The sequence below is a fragment of the Rattus rattus genome, chromosome 11 (assembly GCF_011064425.1).
Source record: "Rattus rattus isolate New Zealand chromosome 11, Rrattus_CSIRO_v1, whole genome shotgun sequence".
Classification (NCBI taxonomy): domain Eukaryota; kingdom Metazoa; phylum Chordata; class Mammalia; order Rodentia; family Muridae; genus Rattus; species Rattus rattus.
This window is the reverse complement of record NC_046164.1, coordinates 22382742-22405935: the sequence shown is the minus strand read 5'-3', so window position 1 is coordinate 22405935 and position 23194 is coordinate 22382742. Positions and strand designations below refer to the sequence as shown.

The window sequence follows — 23194 nt, the reverse complement described above, 5'->3', positions numbered from 1 at the left end:
GATACACACCTTTAGTCAGTACTCAGAAGGCTGAGAGGCAGGCAGACCTAAGAGTTTAAGGCTAGCCTGGTCTACATAGCAAGGTTCATGAAAGCCAGAGCTATGTAATAGACCTGTCTCAAAACAACAATGACGTCAAAGCAGGTTTTAAACTACGAAGTCTAAGACAAGATTTCACTTTTTAAAATTAATTTCTTTGCCGTGAATAGATTGCTATTTACAGAAGAAAAATAGAGAAAAGGGGATGTGAAATAGTGATTCACACTTCCCGAAGCAATGTTCAGGGTCATGCCCAGAGTTACTGTTGGATATCTTCAGCTCCAAGAACTGATTCACTGATTGTCAGTACCTAAAGGTATGATTTGAACCACACTTCAAAGGCAACGATTGTCTTCACCTGGGTTAGAGCTGTCTCTCATTGTAAGTTATCAGTAGGCGGAACTGGAGTGAATCTTTAAACTATGACAGAAATGATAGTTTAGCTAAAAACTCTGCTGTGCCCTTTCTTCAATGGTATATTTTGTAAGTTCCTTGCTTTCTGGAATTTTCTTCTCTTCCGATGATGAAAAATAGTGATTGATAGCAGTGCAGCCAGAGTGGAGATGAAGCAACAACCAAAGAAGATGAGTGGTTTCTTCTGTGTGAGGAAGGAGCAAATGGCGCATTCTGTGTCTTCTGGAGGCTGACCACAGGCAGGACTTCTGTTCTCAGAGGGGAAGCCACTGCTGCTGATCAGCTTGCTATAAAACTGTACAGAAGATTTAGCTTTGAAGTCAGATGTGAAAAATCCAAATCTAGGCTTAGATTTCTCTTCAGTCAGTTTGAATGCATAGTAGCCTTTGATTTTGACCTTGTCAATCAGATATGCTGAAAAAAAAAAAAAACATTGTTGATCACAAATGGATAGTAAAGTAACTAAGAATTTGGGCGGGGGAGCACCCTTTCAGAGGCAAAGGGGAGGAGGGACGGGGTGAAGAACTCTTGGAGGGGGGATGGGAGCAGGGTAACATTTGGAATATAAATAAAACAATTTTTAAAACTTCATTGCAGGGGCTGGAGAGATGGCTCAGCGGTTAAGAGCACCCGACTACTCTTCCAGAGGTCCTGAGTTCAATTCCCAGCAACCACATGGTGGCTCACAACCATCTGTAAAGAGATCTGATGCCCTCTTCTGGTGTATCTGAAGACAGCTACAGTGTACTTATATATAATAAATGAATAAATCTTTAAAAAACAAAAAAACAAAAAAAAAAAAAAACTTCATTGCAACCGAGATCATATAAATAAAAAGTTATGAAGTCACGACTCTCATTGAAGATTTTATTTTGGAAACAAGGTCTCACGTATTCCAGGCTGGCTTCTAACTCCCTGTGTAAGCTGAGATTGACTATTAACTTCTGGTCTTCCTGTTACTCTGTCCAGAGGGCTGGAGGGGCCTCTTGCCCCCAAACCCAGCTTATTCGTGTTAGGGATCTGCCCAGGGCTTTGTGCACGCAAGATAAAGACTCTACCAACTAACTGTGTTCCTAGTCCTTGTTTGTTATTCTAATTTCCATAACACTGGTTCTCAACCTTCCTAATGCTGCAACCTCTTAATTCAGTTCCTCATGATGTGGCGACCACCCTCCCCCGCCAATAAAACTATTTTTGTTGTTACTTCATAACTAATTTTACTACTGTTCTGAATCATAATGTAAAATATCTGATATGTGACCTTGTGAAAAGATCACTTGACTCCCAAAGGGATCTCAACCCCCAAGTTGAGAATTTCTGCCACAATATTTTTTCTTTTTATTAAAATGAATTTATTTACTATGCACATTGGTGTTTTGCCTGCATGTGTGTCTGTGTGGGGGTGTCGAATTTGGAGTTGGAGTCACATCTAGCTGTGAGCTGCCATGTAGATATAGAGAATTGAACCTGGGTCCTCTGGAAGAGCAGCCAGTGTTCATAATTGCTGAGCCATTTCTCCAGTCCCACAATATTTTCTTTTTTTTTTTTTTTTGGTTCTTTTTTTCGGAGCTGGGGACTGAACCCAGGGCCTTGCGCTTCCTAGGTAAACGCTCTACCCCTGAGCTAAATCCCCAGCCCCCAATATTTTCATATATTGGGCAATCTACTCTAAGGAAGTAATTAGAAATAATTTCTTTACAAATAAATGTTTCAGTGAGGTGCTACTCTCACCTAAAGAAGGATGGTTGAATGCATGAAGATGTGTTGTGCGTGCATGCATACATGTGTGCGTGTGTGTTGTGGTGGTGGTGGTGGTGGTGGTGGTGGTGGTGGTGGTGGTGGTGGAGGTGGTGGTGGTGCTTTGTTTTTGTTCTTTGAGAGAGGGTTTCTCCGTGTAGCCCTGGCTTTCCTGGAACTCACTCTGTATACCATGTTGGCCTTGCCTGGAGATCCTTCTGCCTTTGCCTCCTGAGTGCTGGCATTAAAGGTGTGTTCCACCACCACCCAGCACATTCCTAAGAGTAGTTTGTTGTTGTTGTTTTGGGGTTTTCTTTGTTTTGTTTTTTTGTTTTTCTTTTGGTGGTGGTGGTGGTGGTGGATAAGAATTTTAATAATGGGGCTGGAGAGATGGCTCAGAGGTTAGAGCATTGGGTGCTCTTCCAGACATCCTGAGTTCAAATCTCAGCCACCACATGGTGGCTCGCAACCATCTGTAATGAGATCTGGTGCCCTCTTCTGGTCTGCAGGTGTATGTGCAGGCAAACGCTGCACATAATTAATAAATAAATTGATTCGATGACATGGAACACATACAATGTTTTAAAAAGGTTGAGACAGGTGTGATTACACATGCCTGCAAGTGTAGGAGGAGGCAGGAGAGTAGAAGTTTGTGACCAGCCTAGGATATACAAGACTCTGTCTTGAAACAAAGAAAACCAGTTATGTGGCTGCTTTGAGGTTGGTTGCTTAGCACACATAAAGCCCTGAGTTTGAACCCCAGCACCACAAAGAGAAAGTTGGTGAGTGGTCAGTGGTAGAGTGTTTCGGCGAGTATGTACGAGGTCCTTAGTTAAATTCCCAGCTCCACAAAAAAATAAAAATAAAATAAAAATTAGGGATACGGGGATGTAGTTTTTTAGTACAGCCAAATGGAACTTGGGTTCAAGTCCCCTCCCAAAAAAATTGTAGGCAAAAGGGTAATAAGCCTCAGCTCAACTGTATTAGGAATATCTAGAAAGCTCACTGGAAATAATCCAAAACAGATGGCACTTTTCTTGGGAAGTGAGATTTCCCAGGGGAGAAAATGCTTTGCCACTTTACGTATTGAGATTATGGCACGTTGTAAAAGTCCAGATGTGGTGGCCTAGATTTATAATGACACTGCTTGGAAGGCAGAAGCAGGATAGGGGTCAGCTCAGGTTACTATTTAGACCCTGTCTAAAAAACATTAGTGATGAAAGTAAAAATTAAAAATTTAGCTAGACATGATGGTACACGTGCCTTTAATCCCATCACTCAGAAGGCAGAGAGGCTGGGTCACTCAGAACTCTGAGTTCAAGGCCAGCCTGGTCTACATAGCAGGTTTCAAGACAGGACCACACAGACATGGTCTCAAACAAAACAAAAAATTTAAAATTCAATCATAAGGGCCTATTTTAAGGAAGAAATCCAATGGACTAGAGCCGGGGGCCTCAGGTCTTGAGTTGGTGGTGAATTTTATGCCTAGGTTTTCACTGCTATCAAGTGTATATTCCTCTGCCACCTCACCTCTCTGTATGCTCCAAAGCTTACCTTTCAGAGCCTCCTGGACGTACTTCTCCAAGTAGTACTTTCGAATCTGATCGTCCTCTAGAGCAAGATCATCAATGCCATTGGCTGTGACATAGATATCCATGTCTCTGTAGTTCCTCCGGATCCACCCAAGGAGTTTGCGCATTCCCCAGGGCGTTACGGCTAGGCGGCTGGGCGAGCTCAGGCGGGTGATGTCCTGCAGGAACTGGACGTCCCTGTCTGCCACTGAGCGGTTGGTATTCAACTGCTTGTGTATCACGAATCTAGTAGTGAAGTGGTTCAGTGCGTAAAAGTCGATGGTCCCCTTCACCAGCCTGCTCTCCTTCAAGGTAAAGCGCGGCAGAACTGAGCTAGACAGCCCTCGCTGTTTCTTGGAGGCGATGTATTCCTTCATGGCCAGCGGGTAGTCTCCAGTCTTGAAGAGTGGATCCGCAAACCAGGCGATCTCAAACTGGAGGAAGCGCTCGGCTGCCTTCCAGTGAGACTCCACATAGGGGTTGGCAGGTTCTGCCCAGTCGGAATGTAAGGACAACGACACAGCCCCGTGCTGGACCGGCCTATACTGCCTATCATAGAGGTGCCAGACCTGGGCATGGGCGATCATCAGGTTGTGGGCCGCACGGTAGGTGTCGTTACTCGTGCGGTTGTACATGTCACTCAGCCTATTGGGTTCGTTGATGGTGATCCAGAGCTTTACCAAGTCCCCCAGCTCCTGGAAGCACAGCCCTGCGTAGTCCTGGAAGGCCTTGGCTGTGTTGGTGTTTAGCCATCCCCCACTGCTCAGAAGTGGCATGGGGAGGCCTAGATGGGAGTGGGTCGGGTGGTACAACGTCACCATAGGGGAGATGCCCAGCTTCAGTCCTTCGCTCACCACACACCTATAGTACCTCAACACTTGTCTATTAATTTTAGACAGATTTCCGGTAGGGAGGATAGAGGTCCAGTCCAGAGCAAACTGGTAGTGGGTGACCTTCATTTTTGCCAACATTTCAACTCGTTTTTTGATGCTCACATAATCTGTGCATTGGGACGGTCTTGTTTTTAGCCTGACTCCTTCCACTTGGTATAGCAATCTGTTGCCAGTGACATTCCACACATACAGGTGAGGATCAGTAAACTGTGGGGAGGACACTGTAAACTCCGGCTGTGGAAAACAAACGCATTCAGGTAAATCAATGTGGCTCCTGGCAGATCCCGACCTGTCAGATGGGAAGAGCTGAGCCTCTCACTACAAGACAAATGATAACTTTGTCCTTCATAATGGTCTGTATTCAGGATGTTTATTCTGCTGGTAATGTGGGAGAAAGGACTTTTTTTTTAATCCTTCTAGCCCTTCAATGCTCCAGGGAGGCCAGGAAATACCGGGAAGGAACCGCACACAGGGAAGGAAGACCAGCTGTTTGAGAAAAGCCTAATAAGCCATTTTCCAGCTCACATGACCTAAAAATCCAGGTTATATAACATCTCATGTGACAGTTCAAATGCATCAGGAAATTGGCTTGGTACCCTCAGTTGAAGGACGGAGTCTAAGCCCTGTCGTAAGCTGATGACACAGGTGAGGTTGTAAAGGAGTCACTGAGCAGCACATGCATTCAGAGGAGGCCGGTTGACACACCGTCCCTGAAAGTGGCTGAGGGATGGGGATGATAGCCCAGAATAGTGGTGCATGCCTATAATATTATTGCAAGAGGCTGAGGCAGGAGGACTGCTATGAGTTTGAAGCCAGCCTGGGCTGTATAGGAGATACCCCATCTCCTAAACAATTCAAAAATACAATGAAGGAAGAAGGTTCAAGAACATCACAGGTTTGTGCTGTGTCTGTTGAGCACAGCACATGCTCCACATCAAGACTGTGGAATGTTCTCTCTATGCAAGGTTATGAGGGGAAAGAGTGAATGGAGCCTAAATCCTTGATCTTCCTGGCTTTCCACCTCCGACAGTCATGGACTTTTCTGATTTCCTTTCCTTTCCTTTCCTTTCCTTTCCTTTCCTTTCCTTTCCTTTCCTTTCCTTTCCTTTCCTTTCCTTTTCCTTTCTTCCTATGTTTGGTGTGGGGGCGGGGTTAGGTGGCTACAGCCCAGGCTAGCCCTAAACCTAAAGAACCTGAGGTGACCTGGAACTCCTGCTTCTCTTGTTCCTTCTTCCCAAGCACTGGAGTTGCAGGTATATGCCACTAAACCCCCTTCATGCAACACTGGGGGTCAGATCCAGAGCCCCCGCATGCTAGGCACTGTACTAACTAAACCACAGTCTCAGCCCCACATTTTCCTCTTTGCGTTTGGGCCACACATCCATACATGGATGGTCCTGTGCCACCCACTTCCCAGTGTAGTCTAAGAGCTAGAGAACCTCTCTGGGAGGACGGTGTCTCAGCTGGAAACCACTGTAGAGCGGTAAGATGACTTGGATTTAGTTACAGACAGCCAAGGGTACACAGAAACCTGGTCTCAAAAAAACCAAAAATAAGGGTTGGGGATTTAGCTCAGTGGTAGAGTGCTTGCCTAGGAAGCGCAAGGCCCTGGGTTCGGTCCCCAGCTCCGAAAAAAAAGAACCAAAAAAAACAAACAAACAAACAAAAAAAAACAAAAATAAGATAAAGTAGAATGAAACAAAAAGACTTAAGAAAAACACTTCCAGTGCTAGAGAGATGGCTCAGTGGTTAAGAGCACTGACTGCTCTTCCAGAGGTCCTGAGTTCAATTCCCACCAACCACATAGTGACTCACAACCATCTGTAATGGAATTCAATGCCCTCTTGTGGTGTGTCTGAGGACAGCTATAGTGTACTTATATACATAAAATAAATAATTCTTTTTTTTTTTAAATAATTCTTTAAGAAAAAAGAAAAACACTTCCAAATTCAGGATTAATTAGAGCAAGGAAAAATTCTGTACTTGTGCTAAAGCGCTTTCCCTACTGGCCAGTGAATTTAAATGCACCTGGAAAACTAATAATTAACCTTTGGTAAATATTTTCCTTCTAATTGTTTTTTCATGTGTCATCTTTCATAGTCTAATTACAAAGCCATATTACTGCCCACTTGCCATCTGCCAACCAGTAATCTAGAACATTAAACTCAGAAAGCATTGGTCACGTGAGCTTGGAGTTCAATCTGTGTATAATGAATTACTTGAGCAGTCTTCCCAGCCTAGGCCAGCTCCAGTGGTTTGAAAAATTCAGAGCATCCCGGTATTGCAAAGGTGTTTACAAAAGGTCATTTTACCACAAAACAAGGCAGGATCAAACAAAATACACTGCGCTTTACAACCCTCCAGAGAACACTAGCTGTAGACAACGCGTGTGATTATCTGTGAGAGAGACCACATAAAGATGCACCCCAAATGGAAAGGGCCGTTAGGAGGACGATAAGGGAGGTAAAAAGGACAAAGTGCATTGCATACACCTGTGACGAGCTGATCTGAAACACACTACTTCATAAGAAAGACGGTGGGCTCTCTGGGCACGCCTTTAATCCTAGCACTCGGGAGGCGGGGCAGGTGGATCTCTGTGAGTTCAAGGCCAGCCTGGTCTACAGAATGAGGTCCAGGATAGCTAGGAGTACACAGAGAAACTTTGTCTTGAAAAAACTAAATAAACAAATAGTGGGTTCAGGCTGGCATGGCTCAGAGGGGCAGGCGTTTACTCAGTAAGCTTGGAGACCTGAGTTCAATCCCTCAAACCCATAAAAAGTAGAGGGAAAGAACTAACTCCACAGTTTTGTCCTCTAACCTCTGAATGTACCACAATATGCACCACATGTATATACAATTAAATGCAATAAACTTTTTAAAAATCACAACTCAGGCTTGGAGATATATATCCCTAGTTCTAGGGCCTCTGTGGTTATCAGGCAGATAGATGTATATACAAACAAAGCACCTGTGGTGGTCTGAAAGAAAATGGCCACTATGGGTTCACAGGAAATGACACTATTTGGAGGTGTGCCTTGCTGGAGGAAGTGTGTCTCAGTCTCTTCCTGCTGCCTTTGTTTCCGGATGTAGAACTCCTTTTTTTTTTTTTTTTTTTTTTTTTTTTTTAGATTTATTTATTTAATGTATGTGAGTACACTGTCACTGTCTTCAGACACACCAGAAGAGGGCATCGGATCCCATTACAGATGGTTGTGAGCCACCATGTGATTGCTGGGAATTGAACTCAGGACCTCAGGAAGAGCAGTCAGTGCTCTTAACCACCGAGCCATCTCTCCAGACCCCGGATGTAGAACTCTTAACTACCTCTCTAGCACCATGTCTGTCTGCACACTGTCATGTTTCCCACCACCGACAATAAATTTGAAGACCCCAGACTTGCTGTGATCATGATGTCTCTTCACGGCAATAGAACAATTACTAAGATATCCTTACACGTAACACTCGTAAAAACATAGTGTATACTATCTCCCCTGGTGTGTGGTTAATTTGGAAGTAGTCACTTACCTTAAGAACAGACTCAGTGACTCCCCAGGAGAAGTCACAGGGAAACTGACCCTTCATGTCTGGTGTGGATTCTTGCAAAGGGAAACCGTTGTCTTGTATAATCTGTTTGTAGTAATGAGCGGAGGACTTGGGTTTCCTCTCTTTCTGCTCACTATTAAAGTCCACATAAAACAGCCCTCGTCGGGTCGTGTAGGCATCCTGCCACTCAAAGCCATCCAGGAGAGTCCAAGCCGTATAACCAAACACTTGTATTTCATCAAACTTTATTGCTACAAAGAAAAAAGGAAGCAAAGATTTTTCAGAGGCCTAAACATTCTAGTTCATTTACAACGTGCCAGGGCACAACCCACTACAAAAGCAATGATTTCCCTAAATATCAGGCCTTTTAAATCTAAGCAAAAATTGTTGGTTTGGGGCCAGCAAAATGGCTGTGTCAGTAAAGGCATCTGCTATGAAGCTTGACAACCTAAGTCAGAGACCTGCATGGTAGGAGAGAAGCAAATCTCTTAACCAAAGTTGTCCTCTGACTTCTGCATGCGCCCTACACTTAAAATAAATAAACAATATGCACTCCCTATACTGGTAAATGATAGTTGAAAGATCTCATTAAGAACATTTTTCCTGGGCTGGAGACATGGCTCGGTGGTTAAGAGCACTGACTCCTCTTCCAGAGGTCCTGAGTTCAATTCCCAGCAACCACATGGTGGCTCACAACCATCTGTAATGAGATCTGATGCCCTCTTCTGGTGTGTCTGAAGATAGCTATGGTGTACTTATATATAATAAATAAATCTTTTTAAAAAAAAAATTTTTTTCCTGGCAGTGAAACATTTTTAACCACATTGTTTATCAGGGTATGATGGATGGTATATGCCTTTAATTAATATCAACTCTCTGGAAGCAAAGGTAGGCAGATCTTTGAGTTCAAGGTTGGCTTGGTCAACATATTGAGTTCCAGGCCAGCCAGAGGTACAGAGTGTGACCCTGTCTCAAATCTTTAAAAAGGGGGTTGGGGGAGTGATATTTAGGGTGCAGATCTGTGTCCTGGGGCATGGCAATTTCAGAGCCTTAGGGACATAGATGTTGACTGGTGACCTAGAGTTTCTCAGTCTGAGTTTGGGCTGGTTCCTGTTTGTGTACAACAGTCCATTCTGTGAAATTGTCCTTCAGGGACTGAAAACAGCAGCTTTCGGGACATCTCAGCAAGTGTAGCCGGAAAGTGGTGTGAGAGGTGGCTGGGTGAAGGGCGACAGGCCTGAGGCCAGGCCCTGCTCCATCTCTGTGTCTCGGGCAGACGGGAGCTGTTGGGCAAGGTTCAGAGCCTTGGCTCCCTCATTTGCAAAAGGAAACTATTGGAAAGGATGTCCTCTAAGGACTTTTTCAGCTTTTAAACTCTGGCTGGGAGCCAGGTGTAGCGGTGCACGACTTTGATCCCAGCATCCTGGAGGCAGAGGCAGGCAGATAGATCTCTGTATTCGAGGCCAACCTGGTCTACAATAAAAACTGAAATTAGCCCTGAGTCATTTTAAATTTTTTATTATATTAACTTTATTCCACGTGTAGGAGTGTTTTGTCTGCATGTCTATCTGTGAGCTAACTGTGTGTCTATATCCAGGGCATCAAACGCGGTAGAACTTCCGTTACAGACAGTTGTAAGCTGCCATGTGGGTGGATGGGTTAGGGTTAGGGGTGCTGGGAATTGAACTCAGGACCTCTGGAAGAGCAGACAGTGCTCTTAACTGCTGAGCCATCTCCTCATTCCCTACTTGAACTATTTTTCTTAAAACAAACAAACTAACTAACTAACAAAAAGCCCTTTCATTTCCCTCAGAGAAATGCCTCATCTCTGCATTTTGGTGTGTCTTAATATCATTAACATTGTTTTTCTGTTCTTTTTTTCTCTCCTCCCTCTTTTTTTTTTTTTTTTTTTTTTTTTTTTTTTTTAGAGATTTATTTACTTAATGTATATGAGCATCCTGTCGCTGACACACCAGAAGAAGGCATCGGATCCAATTACAGATGTTATGAATCACCTAGTGGTTGCTGGAGATTGAACTCATGACCTCTGGAAGAGCAGATGGTGCCTTTAACCACTGAGCCATCTCTCTAGCTCCCAACATTGTTTTTCTAAAAGGTAGAAAATCCAGGGGCTGGAGAGATGTCTCCACAAGCAGTTAGAGCTCTGTCAATCCTCAGAAGCTACATGGTGGCTTACAACCATTTATAATGGGATCCAATGCCTTCTTCTGGCACATGGGTGTATGTGCAGACACAGCACTGATACACATAATCTTAAAAAAAAAAAAGATAGAAAATCCTTCTTTGAAAGAAAGGTAGAAAACCATGACAAGATATTCCAAAAGACAAGTGCATCTCAGCAAGTCGTGGTTCTGGCCCCTTGGTGGTGTAGTCCCTTGGTGGTGTAGTGCTAGGAGGGGGATGGAACAGGCAGACCCCTTCTGCCTACCCCACCCCAGGGACCTGCACATGTGCCCTTTTTAATTTTTTTCTTTTTAAAGATTTATTTATTTAATGTATATGAGTACACTGTAGCTGTCTTCAGACACAGCAGAAGAGGGAGTCAAATCCCATTACAGATGGTTGTGAGCCACCATGTGGTTGCTGGGATTTGAACTCAGGACCTCTGGAAGAACAGTCAGTGCTCTTAACCACTGAGCCGTCTCTCCAGCCCTTTTTTCTTTCTTTTTTTTTTTTTAATTGGATGTTTTACATATTTACATTTCAAATGCCCCCTCTCATTCTCCCTCCCCTCATCCTCCCCCTCCCCCCTGCTTGTATGAGGATGCTCCCCCTCCCACATACCCACTCCCACCTTACCACCCTGGCATTCCCCTACACTGGGGCATTAAGCCTTCCCAGGACCAAGGGCTTCTCCTCCTATTGATGCCAGACAATGCCATCCTCCGCTACATATGCAGCCGGAGCCATGGGTCCCTCCCTGGGAGATCTGGAGGGTTTGGTTGGTTGATCTTAGAAAATATCCTGAGTGAGGTAACCCAGTCACAAAAGAACACACATGGTACTCACTCACTGATACGTGGGTATTAGCCCAAAAGCTCGGAATACCCAAGATACAATTCACAGACTACATGAAGCTCAAGAAGAAGGAAAACCAAAGTGTGGATGCTTCAGAACACTTAGAAGGGGGCACAAAATACTCAAGGAAGGAAATATGGAGACAAAATTTGGAACAGAGACTGAAGGAAAGGCCATCCAGAGACTGCCCCACTTGGGGATCCATCCCATATGCAGCCACCAAACCCAGTCACTATTGCTGAGCCAGGAAGTGCTTGCTGACAGGAGCCTGATACAGCTGTTTCCTGAGGGGCTCTGTCAGAGCATGACAAATACAGAGGCGAATGCTCACAGACAACCATTGGACTGAGCGTGGGGTCTGCAATGGAGAAGTTAGAGGAAGGACTGAAGGAGCTAAAGGGGTTTTGCAACATCATAGGATGCACATAGTGTCCTATGAGGCACCCTCCCTGCATGTCCTTGTGGCCCAGCACTGGGTGTGCCTGTGTTCTAAGCTGTTCCTTTTGACAGAGTCGGGTGAGAGGGGAGACTGGGAGAGGGATTTGCTCTTTCTAAAAACTCTTGCTGAAATCACTTTTCGGCAGGAGCTGGAATTTCTCTCCACATTTAGGACTTATTTAAGTTACATTTTTATGTATTGTGGTGGAGGGTGTGTGTGTGTGTGTGTGTGTGTGTGTGTGTGTGTGTGTGTGTGTTACCTGTGTGGAGGTAAGTGTATATGTGTGGGTGAGTGCATATGTACAGGTAGGTGTGTGTATGTGGTGAGTGTGTGTGTGTATGTGGTGTGTGTGTGTGTGTGTGTGTGTGTGTGTGTGTATGCCTGTGTATTATGTGGTGCCTTGAATGTGTGAATGTATGTGTGTGGTGCCTGTGTTTGTGTGTGTGGTGCCTCTGTGGGTAAGTGATACCTCAGTGCACATGTGAGGCCAACTTTTTTTTTTCCGGAGCTGGGGACCGAACCCAGGGCCTTGCACTTGCCAGGCAAACGCTCTACCACTGAGCTAAATCCCCAACCCCCGAGGCCAATTTATTGAAGTCACTTCTCTCTTTCCTCTGTGTGAGCCCCAGGATTAGGCTCAGGGCTCTGGCTGTGGCAATATGCCTGAGTCATCTCACTATCCCTGAACCCGCCTGTTTTATGTGGGTGTTGGGGATCAAATGCAGGTCCTCTTGCTTGCATAACAAGTACTTTGCCCACCGACTCATCTCCCCAGCCCCCATACTTAGGACCTCTCAGGGGAGCTGCCAAGCTGGAGAAAGATCCAGAGGAATAACAGTCAGGTAGAGTGGAGCCCAACTCTGACAGGGACACAAACTGAGCTGTCTTTAGCCCCATTGTTCCCATCAGCCTGTAGGTGTCACTGCCTGAGCAGTGACTGAGGTGACCTTAGTCGACAGAAATCTCCAAGAGCAGAAGTGACTCAGACCTTTCATTAGAACTTTCATTGCCTCAGACCTTTCATTGTTCAACCATGCCACGATGAAAGAATCATGATTTCAATAAATCACTCTTGATGGAAAACTTTAAACATATCTCCACAGGGACTCTGTCCCCTATAAAGAATGAAACAGCTAGGTGTGGGGGTAAGTGCCTGTAATCCTAGCATTTGGGAAGGAGCTCAAAGCTAATCTGGGTTATGGGGAATCCTTTCCCTCACAAACATATTTCAGTCAACAGTGAACAATACAAAACCCAACATCAACAGCAATCACACACTTAAACAAACAAACAAACAAACAACAAATAACCACAAACCCCGAGGGGGCGGAGAGATGACATAACACTTAGCAAAGCTTGCAGCTCTTCCTGAGGACCTGAGTTTGGTCCCTAGCACAAACATCAGTGGCTCACAACTGCCTGTAACTCCAGCTCCGGGTTACCAGATGCATTATTGTGTCCTCCAAGAGCTCTCATACACTCGCACAAGCAAACATATATACACGAACTTTTAAAACATTGAGCCAGGGGTTGGGGATTTAGCTCAGTGGTAGAGCGCTTGCCTAGCAAGCGCAAGGCCCTGGGTTCGGTCCCCAGCTCCGAAAAAAAAACAAAAAACAAAAAACAAACAAACATTGAGCCGAAGGGGTAACCAACCTTGAAGAACCTGGTTGAGGAAATTCTTCATCATGTAGATAGCCGTGGTATCTTCCGTCTTTATATAACTATCTGTGAACCAGCCGTTCTCCGAAATCAAGATTCGAGGGTTGTCATATTCTAGTTTAATCCAGTTCAGCACCTGTCTTAAGTTGAGTGATACATTTTGTCCCATTTTTACCACGGTGTTCGAGGGCCTGAAATTGTTGGGCCCGAAGGAAAAGGCAAAGAAGTCAGCAGTGCCCCGCACCTCCTCCTTCTCTGCCTCAGAGAACTCGGGGATTATGGAGCTCGTCTTCAGGAACTCGGGGTAGTCGCCGTCTCCGTGGATGGGGTTGGCAAACCATCCGAGCACAGAAGACATGGAGTGCTGGCAGTTGATCACGTCCTCCATGTTTTCTGTTCTGTTTGGTTCTATCCAATGGGACCCCAAGGTGATGGAGAGCCAACCCTTCTGATGAGGGCGGAAGTTTTTGTCGTAGTTATGCCACACTTTCGAATGTGCCTGATGGGAAAGAAAACACCGACGGTCTTTACTGTGCTTACTCGCTGAGGTTGGACAATGGTTAGTAAATCCTGGACAATTCAAAAAAACATTCACCTATTTGTGTGTGTGTGTGTGTGTGTGTGTGTGTGTGTGTGTGTGTGTGTGTGTGTGTGTGTGTGTGTGTGTGTGTATTTGCATGTCCAGGTCAGAGGACAACCTTGGAGAGTTGGTTTTCTCCTTCCACCACGTGGTTCCGAGAAGAACAAACTGATGTCGTCAGACTTTGCAGCAAGCTCATTTACCCTCTGAGCTGTTTGAAGGGACTGGCTTTTTTTTTTTTTTTTTTTTTTAATGAGTTCTGCAGATTAAATTCAAGCCCTCATGCTTGTGTGACAAGCGCTTTGCTGATTGAGATATCTATCTCCTCAGCCCCTTCCTTTGGTCCTGTGTAGGCTGCATATTCTGTAAATGGATTAACAGCCCATGACTCAGGCATTGTGAGAAGAGGATTCATTAACATTGCAAATGCCTTTAAAACAATGCCTGACATAGGTTTACCTCAGCCTCAGTGCCTACTGTTGCTACTATTTCACATTTCCGGCTGTGCTCTCTTATAGCAGAATCTGTATTTGTTTATTGAGCACTTAATGTCAGGCTTGTCCTGCCCCCAAAGACTGAAACATTAGCTTGGACCAGGCTCTTGGGGAGTTCTTTATTGGGAAGACAAGAGTGAGGTGTTTGAAAGAGAAATGCAGGAAATTCCAAAACAAAACAACAACAACAACAAAAGCATAAAAAAGTACCTAAAACCCAGATGTGTAGTCCACGAGCCATGAGCTAAAGGAGATGAGACCAAAAGAGACTCAATGCAGGTTCTAGAAAGGAAATGCTCAAAGTTGCTTCTCTATTCTGGCCTCCCATGGGTTTGCCCTCCATGAGCGTCATGACCACTGTGCTGCATTCCACAGGATTTGACTTGCTTCTTCTGACACAGGATCTCATATAGCAGAGATTGGGTTGGCACTTGATATACAGTGGAGGATTACGACCTTGAACTTCTGACCCCCTGGCCTCTACCTTCAGAATACTAGAATCACCATGCCTGGTTTGTGGGGTGCTGGGTATTGATCTGAGGGCGTTCTGAGAGCGTTCACAGGTGTTTTGCCTGTATGTATGTCTGTGTGAGCATGTCAAATCCCCTGGAACTGCAGTTACAGGCAGATGTGAACTGCCATGTGGGTGCCAGGGATTGAACCTGGGTCCTTCAGAAGAGCAGCCAGTGCTTGTAAGTACTGAGCTGTCTTTCCAGCCGCATCCTAGGGAAGTTTTCTAGAGGAAGACATTTTGAGATATTACCTTAGCAATCTGTCCTCAGTCAACAGTCCCACCCCTTTCTCTCTCTCTTTCCACTGCAGGATCCTGGAACAATTTTGCACCAAAATGTCCAAATCAGCCCAAGATTTCCTTCCTTTTGAGACAAGGACTCTCAATGTACTCCAGGCTAGCCTCCAACCCATAGTCCTCCTATTCTAACCTCCCAAGTTCTGGGGTTACAGGTGTGGACTGTCATATGCAACTTCAGGGATTAATTTAATTTTTATATTACTTACTTACTTAATTTGAGACAGAGTTTTACCATGTAGCTTCGGCTGTCCCAGAACTCACTCTGTAGACTGTGCTGGCCTCGAATTCACAGAGATCTGCCTGCCTCTGCTGCTGCAGGAATCAATGGTATGTGACGCCAAGCCCAAGGATCTTAAGCATGCTGTCATCTCAGAGACATGTTCTAGCCTCCATTGCAGTTTCTACAAGGAGCCAGCAGAGACCAGAGCAGGCTGCCATCAGTGGTCTCAGCCACAGTCTCTGAGCTCATATACCCATCTGTCTTTTTCTTCTGGAAAATGCTGTTTCCTTAACCTTGTCTACCACCGCCGGCTCTTGCAACTTCTTTGGCCTCCTCTTCTGCATAGATCCCTGACTCATGAGCTGGGGGAGGGTGTGTGTCATAAAGTCATCTCATTACGGAATAAGCACTCCAAAGTCTGCCACTCTCTACCTTGTGTGTCTGCATTAATTATCATGAACTCACAGATTCAAGATCAAACCTGACACGGAGAAGGAGTGGAGGCAAAAGTCCCACCCCTAGTGAAGAAGCAATTTGTAAATAACAAATGCTGAGAGGAGGAAAATCCTCTCATGATGGCTATGTCAAGCACATTTCTGGGCAGACCCCATGGAGCCAACCTTTGGCTTTTTAGTGTTTTTTTTTTTTTTTTTTTTTTTTTGTTGTTTTTTGTTTCTGGTTTTAAGAGAGAAAAAAGAACAGGAATGAAGACGCTTCCTCTCTCAGATAGGGAAGGAATATTAAAATAGACTGTGTGAAATTATCAAATAAAGGAATGGAAGTGCTTTCTTCCTGAGCTATTCTGTGGCTAAAATCACTGGGGAAGCTCTGAGGATTGTTTTCTTTACAGCTGCGGATGGTAGACCCAAGGGGACACTCCTATCTCACTGTAGTCACTTAGCCCTTGACAAATCTAGCGCTTTTTATCCTCAGACAACACAGCGATCAGCGACTCCCTTCGGGGTTGTGCACACAGGCATGGAAACTAAAGAGCACCACAGACCTGTAATCCCAGCACTTGGGAGGTAGAGGCAGGAGGATCAGGAGTCCTAGGTTAGCCTGGGCTACATGAAGTGGGGAACCAACCCCTAAAAGGTTTCTTCTGATCTCATGCATTGTAGTATACACACATCCTTCCCCTAATAAGTGAGTGAACGAATGAATCAATGTATAATTAAACAGTTTTAGAAAACTAACGAAGATTAACCAGCCAGGTAGGAAAGAACGAGAAGGCGAGTGTCTTCAAAATAGCTCTGTTTTTCTCAGTGATTATAGGAAAGATGCCTTCAGTCGTGACAAAATCTTGGCCACATCAGCATTAAAACAGAAATCAGGACAGCTTAGAGGGCAACAGGTTTGCATTTTTGCAAACCATTTACAATCTGGATTTCTAGATACTCAGTGTGCACGTGCGGCCATAGCGCCAAGGCGACCTTCGTGCTTCCCGGGTCTCTTGCTCTGTTGCTGCTGTTTGCATAGGCTATCGAGGTATCTCAGGTTATCTTTGCTCCAGACTAAAGGCAAAGATGCTTCTCATTAGAGAACATGGGGGAGGCTTTCTCTGCAGCACTTAGGGTTTTGATTTGACTCTGTGGCCAAATCACAGGGAAAAAGTTTTGCCTTGAGATGGTCCATTTGACCTGAATCTTGCAACTGTGTGGATGGATGGTACTCAGAAATCTGCTGGGACAGTGCAAAGGGACTGCAACCAGGACTCTGTCACCTTGCATAACCTCCCATGGTTTTCCAAGGTTACCTTCTATCTTGTCCAAAGCCATCTACCTTTGGAATGATTGATTGAAAGGGGTGTCAACCTTTGTTCTTTAGACTCGGAGGCTTGACAGGAACCTAGCTGCCTTCTCTTTTTGAATCAGCTCTTGGGACTCAATACCCTGGAGGGACAGTAGAGGCCCCAACATCTCATACTTATTCAGGTCTCTCCCATGTCCAACAGGCTGATTGCTTTGAGTCCTTCAGAAGTCCAGACTGATAAATTTGATGGGTGATGGGAAGCAAGGGAGATAATTAAAACAGAGATGAAGAAGTCGGGATGACATGGAGAGACACTGGTGCAATGGTTGGCTTGAAGGCAGGTGATGGCATTTAAGAGCATCAAGGGATTGCTGGCTATTTGAAAAGTTAATTTTCTACCTCTTGGAGGTGCCTGGGGGGGAGTGGGGAGGGGGTGGAGGATGGATGGGTATGATCAAGATATTTTGTTTGCATACATGAAAATGAAGAATAAATAAAAGACATTCAATTTTCCAGGGACAGGTATAAGATTGTGCATATCTTTAATCTCAGCACCTGGGAGGGAGAGACTGGTGGATCTCTGTGAGTTCAAGGCCAGCCTGGTCTATGTAGAGAGTTCCAGGTGAGTCAGGCCTATATAATGTGACCCTGCCTCCAAAATACTACTACTACTACTACTACTACTACTACTACTACTACTACTACTACTACTACTGATAATAATAATAATAATAACAATAATAATAATAATATAGAAAGTTGATTTTCCAAATCTGACAGATTTTAGTCACATACATATTGGTCAAAATATCATCATGTAATTTGTAAATTTGTTGGTTGTTAAGGCTATTGATTGAGTAGAGAACAAAATAAAAAACTTATACTTTACTTTAAAATATCATAGTCCCCATGCATGGTACCACACACAATTTCAGCTCTCTGCAGGCTTGAGGCAGGAGCATGAATGTAAGGTTGAGGCCAGTTTGGGCCGCATAGTGCATTCTGCCCTGGTCTGGCTATGTATTGAGATCCTAGCCCAAGGAACAGAAGAATAAGCAAGCAAACCAAGTCTCCATAACAGAACAAAATGTTTTTACATTTCTGTGTTCCCATCTACCTTTTAGAGGGTATTTCCCTGCTGACATCAGCTGAAAATTTTTCCATGGTGTAGTTTTTTTTAAAGATGTATTTATGTATGTATTTTATGTGAGAACACTGTAGCCGTCTTCAGACACATCAGAAGAGGGCATAGGATCCATTACAGATGGTCATGAGCCACCATGTGAACATTCAGTTCACATGAACTGAGCATCTCTCCAGCCCCCATGGTGTAGTCTTGATAATTGTCTTAATGCTGATTTGATGACATATGACTTCCTTGGTCAGCACTGAATGTTGATAGAAATCAGCTTGTTTTGCTTCGGGTTTTTTTTTTTTAACCTGTCACAAGAAGGGCTGTAGTAACTACCTTTGGACAGGTGACTTTTAATTTACTTGAATTCTTTTCTGTCTGGACAAATTGACTGTTTTTAATTTTAAAAAGTTACATGTAGCTGTGCAGTGGTGGCTCACACCTTTAATTCGAGCACTCAGGAGGCAGGAGCAAGTGGTTCTCTGAGTTTAAGGCCAGCCTGGTCTACAGAGCGAATTCCAGAACAGCCAGGGCTACACAGAGAGATCTTATCTGAACACCCCACACACAATGGCATATTTATTGGAACCAGAGAGATGGCTCAGAGGTTAAGCATGCCCACTGCCTGTTTTTCCAAAGGACTCAGATTTTTTCCAGCATCTACATACATTCATAGACATCTGCAACTTCAGTTTAGGGGAACTGATCTTTTGGAACCAGACAGACACATGTTATATAGATATCCAAATACATATAAAGTAAAATGAAAAAAAGCATTTATTTATTTGTGTGTGTGTGTGCAAGTACGCATGTATGTGCAGGTGCTTAAGTGTGTGTATGCACAAGCACGTGGACCAGAGTGTGTGCATGCACAAGCACATGGTGTGTGTACATGCACAAGCACATGGACCAGAGTATGTGCATGCACAAGCACATGGACCAGAGTGTGTGCATGCACAAGCACATGGACCAGAGTGTGTGCATGCATAAGCACATGGACCAGAGTATGTGCATGCACAAGCACATGATTCAGAGTGTGTGCATGCACAAGCACATGGACCAGAGTGTGTGCATGCACAAGCACATGGACCAGAGTGTGTGCATGCACAAGCACAAGGATCAGAGGACAACTTACAGCAGTCCATTCTCCCCTCCCACCCTTTGGGTCCTGAGGATTGAACTCAGGTCATCAGGCTTAGCAGCAAATGCTTTTTCCCACTGAGCCCTGAGTAGCATATTTCTAAGAATTACTTTGAACATCACCCCCCACACACACACACACATTTCTAGCAGATATGCAGCTTGGTGTTCTTGTGGGTCCCCTAACAATTGGAGTGGGGGTTGTCTCTGACTCTGTTGCCTGTCATTGCATCCCTTTCCTATACTTGGACTTCCTGGTTAGGTCTCAGGAGGAGAGGATGTACTTGGTCCTGCTGGGATTAGATGTCCCAGGGTGGGGTGGTACCTAAGGGGGTTTCCCCTTCTCTGAGGGGAGAGGGTAGTAAGGGAAGGTAGGGGAAGGGATTTGTAAGAGCAGGCCTGGGAGGAGAGGAGGGGGGTGGGGACTTTGATTGGATGTAATGTGAATGAAAAAATAAATTGTGAAAAAATAAAACATAAAAAATAAAAGAAAGTTCATTAAAGTGCATATTCTTGGCTCACTACTAAGATAGAACCATATATATACTTTCAAAAACAAAAGAAAAGAGAAAGAAAGAAAGAATTGCTTTGACTATTCCCAAATCACTTGCCACACATTTTGCCCATTGGTATGAGCATTCTTTGACCACCTGCTGCCAAACCTTGACAGTTCTGTTTGCAGAGAAATCATCCTTGAGCATGATATGAACATATCCCTCACTTACATCCTCCTGTTGGCCAAATGACCCCGGTTTTGAAAGAAAGATCTGGGCTTTGCTTCTGGTTCTGCTGTTACCTAGGTTTATGACCTTTAACAATGGTTTCCCTCTTAGAGTCCTCGGTTGCTTCCCTCAAGATCATGAGCTGGAACTAGACACCCTGAGAACTGCTGGAAGCAGACAGATGACCCACAGTTGGTTGAGGGGCTTTTCCTAGAATGGGAGAAACCCTCAGTTCAACTGTCCGCAGGCATACATTGGTGTGCTGGCACGCCTAGGATTGTAACAGAGCTCAGGAGGAGGAGGAGTCTGCAGGATCTGAAACTTAATATCAACCTTGGCTACATAGTGAGTTCCAGGCCAGGCTGTGCTGAATGAGACTTTATCAAAACAAACACACCAGGAAAGAACAATCTGGAAACAAATCGCTAACCTCCTTGCTGCTGGGAATAAAGGTATGCGGCATTATGGTTCATCCTGGGAGGACAGTATCACTTTCCTAATTTGCATCTATGTGTTTCTGGAATTCAGAACTCTCTAGAGAGCTCATAAAGGACCTGTCAGCAAAGCCTACTAACCCAAATTGGAAAGCCATGTGTTTGTCTGAGTGCCTAGCACAGCATGTGCTGATGGGGAAATCCCTGTGCCTCTTTCCTAGAACCAGCAGTGCTGGCATTGGATGTTTTCCTCAGAGGTGCAGAGGTGACATGAATCCTCAGAGCACCTTGCATTGACTCTTCCCCGGAAGATGATGATCTTTATATTACCATCAACGTCAGGCATGAAGGGCAGGAATGTGGTGCCTGCACAGTGCTTAGACAGCACCACCCCAAACAAGGAAAAGTGCACACACGTTCCTAGGGGCAACAGACTTTCACCATCACAAAAAATAGTAGTGACATTAAGAACAGGGGAAATGTGGGGTTGGGGATTTAGCTCAGTGGTAGAGCATTTGCCTAGCATGCCTAGCAAGCACAAGGCCCTGGGTTCAGTCCCCAGCTCCGAAAAAAAGAAAAGAAAAGAAAAAAAAAAAGAACAGGGGAAACCTAATAATATAAATAGTAAGAACACATTTCTAACACCATATGTCCCAGGTGCTTCATTTGTGCATGCTTTCTCATTCATTCATTCATTCATTCACTCATCCATTCATTCAATTCCCTCTCTGTGTGCATATGTTTTATATGTGTGAGAGCACAGCTCTGTCTGTGTGTGTATGTGTGTGTGTGTGTGTGTGTGTGTGTGTGTGTGTGTGGTCACAGATATGACTTGCTGGCCAGCTTGCTCTGACAATCTCTTGTCTCTGTCTTTACTTGGGTTCTGAAGATCTGAACTCTAGTCCCTCCAGTCCTTATGCTTCTGTAGCAAGTGCTTTAACATTTAGCTGTCTTCCTGCCCCTGCTCTCGCATTTAAACTCACTTTAAGTCCTATGAAACAGACACTGTCACCCCTATTTTAAAGTGCAGGAAAGCAGAGGGTGGAGAAATTAGGTGCCCTTTCTCTTTCACTGAATGAATCACGCCTAGGCTGTCCTGCTTCAGTTCTTGGCTGTTGCCTAAGTTTAGAGAATATTTTATCTAATTAAAGTTTTGTTTTGTTTTGGAGAAAACAATATAGCTTTGGCTGGTCTGGAACTCAGAGAGATCTGCCTGCTTCTGCCTCCCAAGTGCTGGGATTAGAGGTGTGGTGGCTCCATAACCAGTATAAATATTTTTTCCACTTTATATGAAGATGATGAAATTTGAACAGATAAGTAACTTGCCCACGTCTCAGTGATAAGGCTAGGACCAGATAAAAGTCCTTCAGTTTCTAGTTCACTGTCATTACCAGGGAATCATGTAAATTTGTTTATGTTCCTTTGGAGTGTATGTCCCCCTCTGAGACTGACTGGAAGGTGAGTAAACGGGCTGTGAAAATGCAAGGGGAACATCATATGGATATGGCACACTGAGAGAGAGAGAGCCTCTGGGAAACACGACAAGAAAAGCCATCCAAGAATCAGAGCTCTGTCTGGCCTTCATCCTGCTTTCCAGCTGGGCCCCTCCTCAGGACCAAACACACAGAGACCCTGTAGCATTGACTCCTGCTTTGCTTTTCATTAAGCAAAACAAGTTGCAGTTTCCTTTGAAACGGGGTCTTACTATGCATCCCTGACTGTCCCCAAGCTCCCTGTATAGACCAGGCTGGCCTTGAACTCATGGAGACCCACCTGCCTTTGCCTCTTGCTTCTGGAACTAATGGCATGTACCACCATGCCTGGCACCAAATGTTTATTTTTAAGATGTAAGACACCATCGTAGACATTTAGAGAAAAGGTGAACATCGCGGGCCCTGCCTTCGGGGGAGCTCTGGCAGCTAAAAGAAATAAGTAGCATAGGAGAATGTCTACAGTCCCGCCTTTCCAGTATGTTCTGAAGAACCAAATCAAACCGCTGGAACAAAGTCCTAAGATTGATCTCTACAAAACCTAGCATGGTGCCCACACCTGTAATCTCAGCACTGGGGAACTACGGGACTGAAGTTCAAGGTCAGTCTTGGTGTCAAGAAAATCGCCTGGGGGACAGGAGACAGTGTCTTTTTTTTTTTTTTTTAAGATTTATTTATTACATATAAGTACATTGCAGCTGTCTTCAGACACATCAGAAGAGGGCATCGGATCCCATTACAGATGGTTGTGAGCCACCATATGGTTGCTGGGACTTGAACTCAGGATCCCTGGAAGAGCAGTCAGTGCTCTTAACTGCTGAGCCATCTCTCCAGCCCAGGAGACGTGTCTTAAATTTAAAAACAAACAAACTGGGGAGCTGTGTGTTACCACAGACGTGGCCAAGTCCAAGAACCACACCACACACAACCAGTTCCGCAAATGTCACAGAAATGGCATCAAGAAACCCCGGTCACAAAGATACGAATCTCTTAAGGGGGTCGACCCCAAGTTTCTGAGGAACATGCGCTTTGCCAAGAAGCACAACAAGAAAGGCCTGAAGAAGATGCAGGCCAACAATGCC

General features: G+C 44.7%; 1 protein-coding gene across 1 annotated transcript in view; it reads right to left on the bottom strand.

The window, feature by feature from the left end:
* Positions 1–23194, bottom strand: part of Klb (klotho beta) — a 39013-nt gene continuing 15819 nt past the window's right edge. The window contains exons 2-5 of the mRNA XM_032916864.1: positions 13332–13836; positions 8180–8448; positions 3745–4888; positions 1–867 (exon numbers count right to left, since the gene is read on the bottom strand). Of these exons, the coding sequence (XP_032772755.1) occupies positions 479–867; positions 3745–4888; positions 8180–8448; positions 13332–13836 (2307 nt within the window). The 3' untranslated portion in view covers positions 1–478. The remainder of the gene's footprint in view (positions 868–3744; positions 4889–8179; positions 8449–13331; positions 13837–23194) is intronic.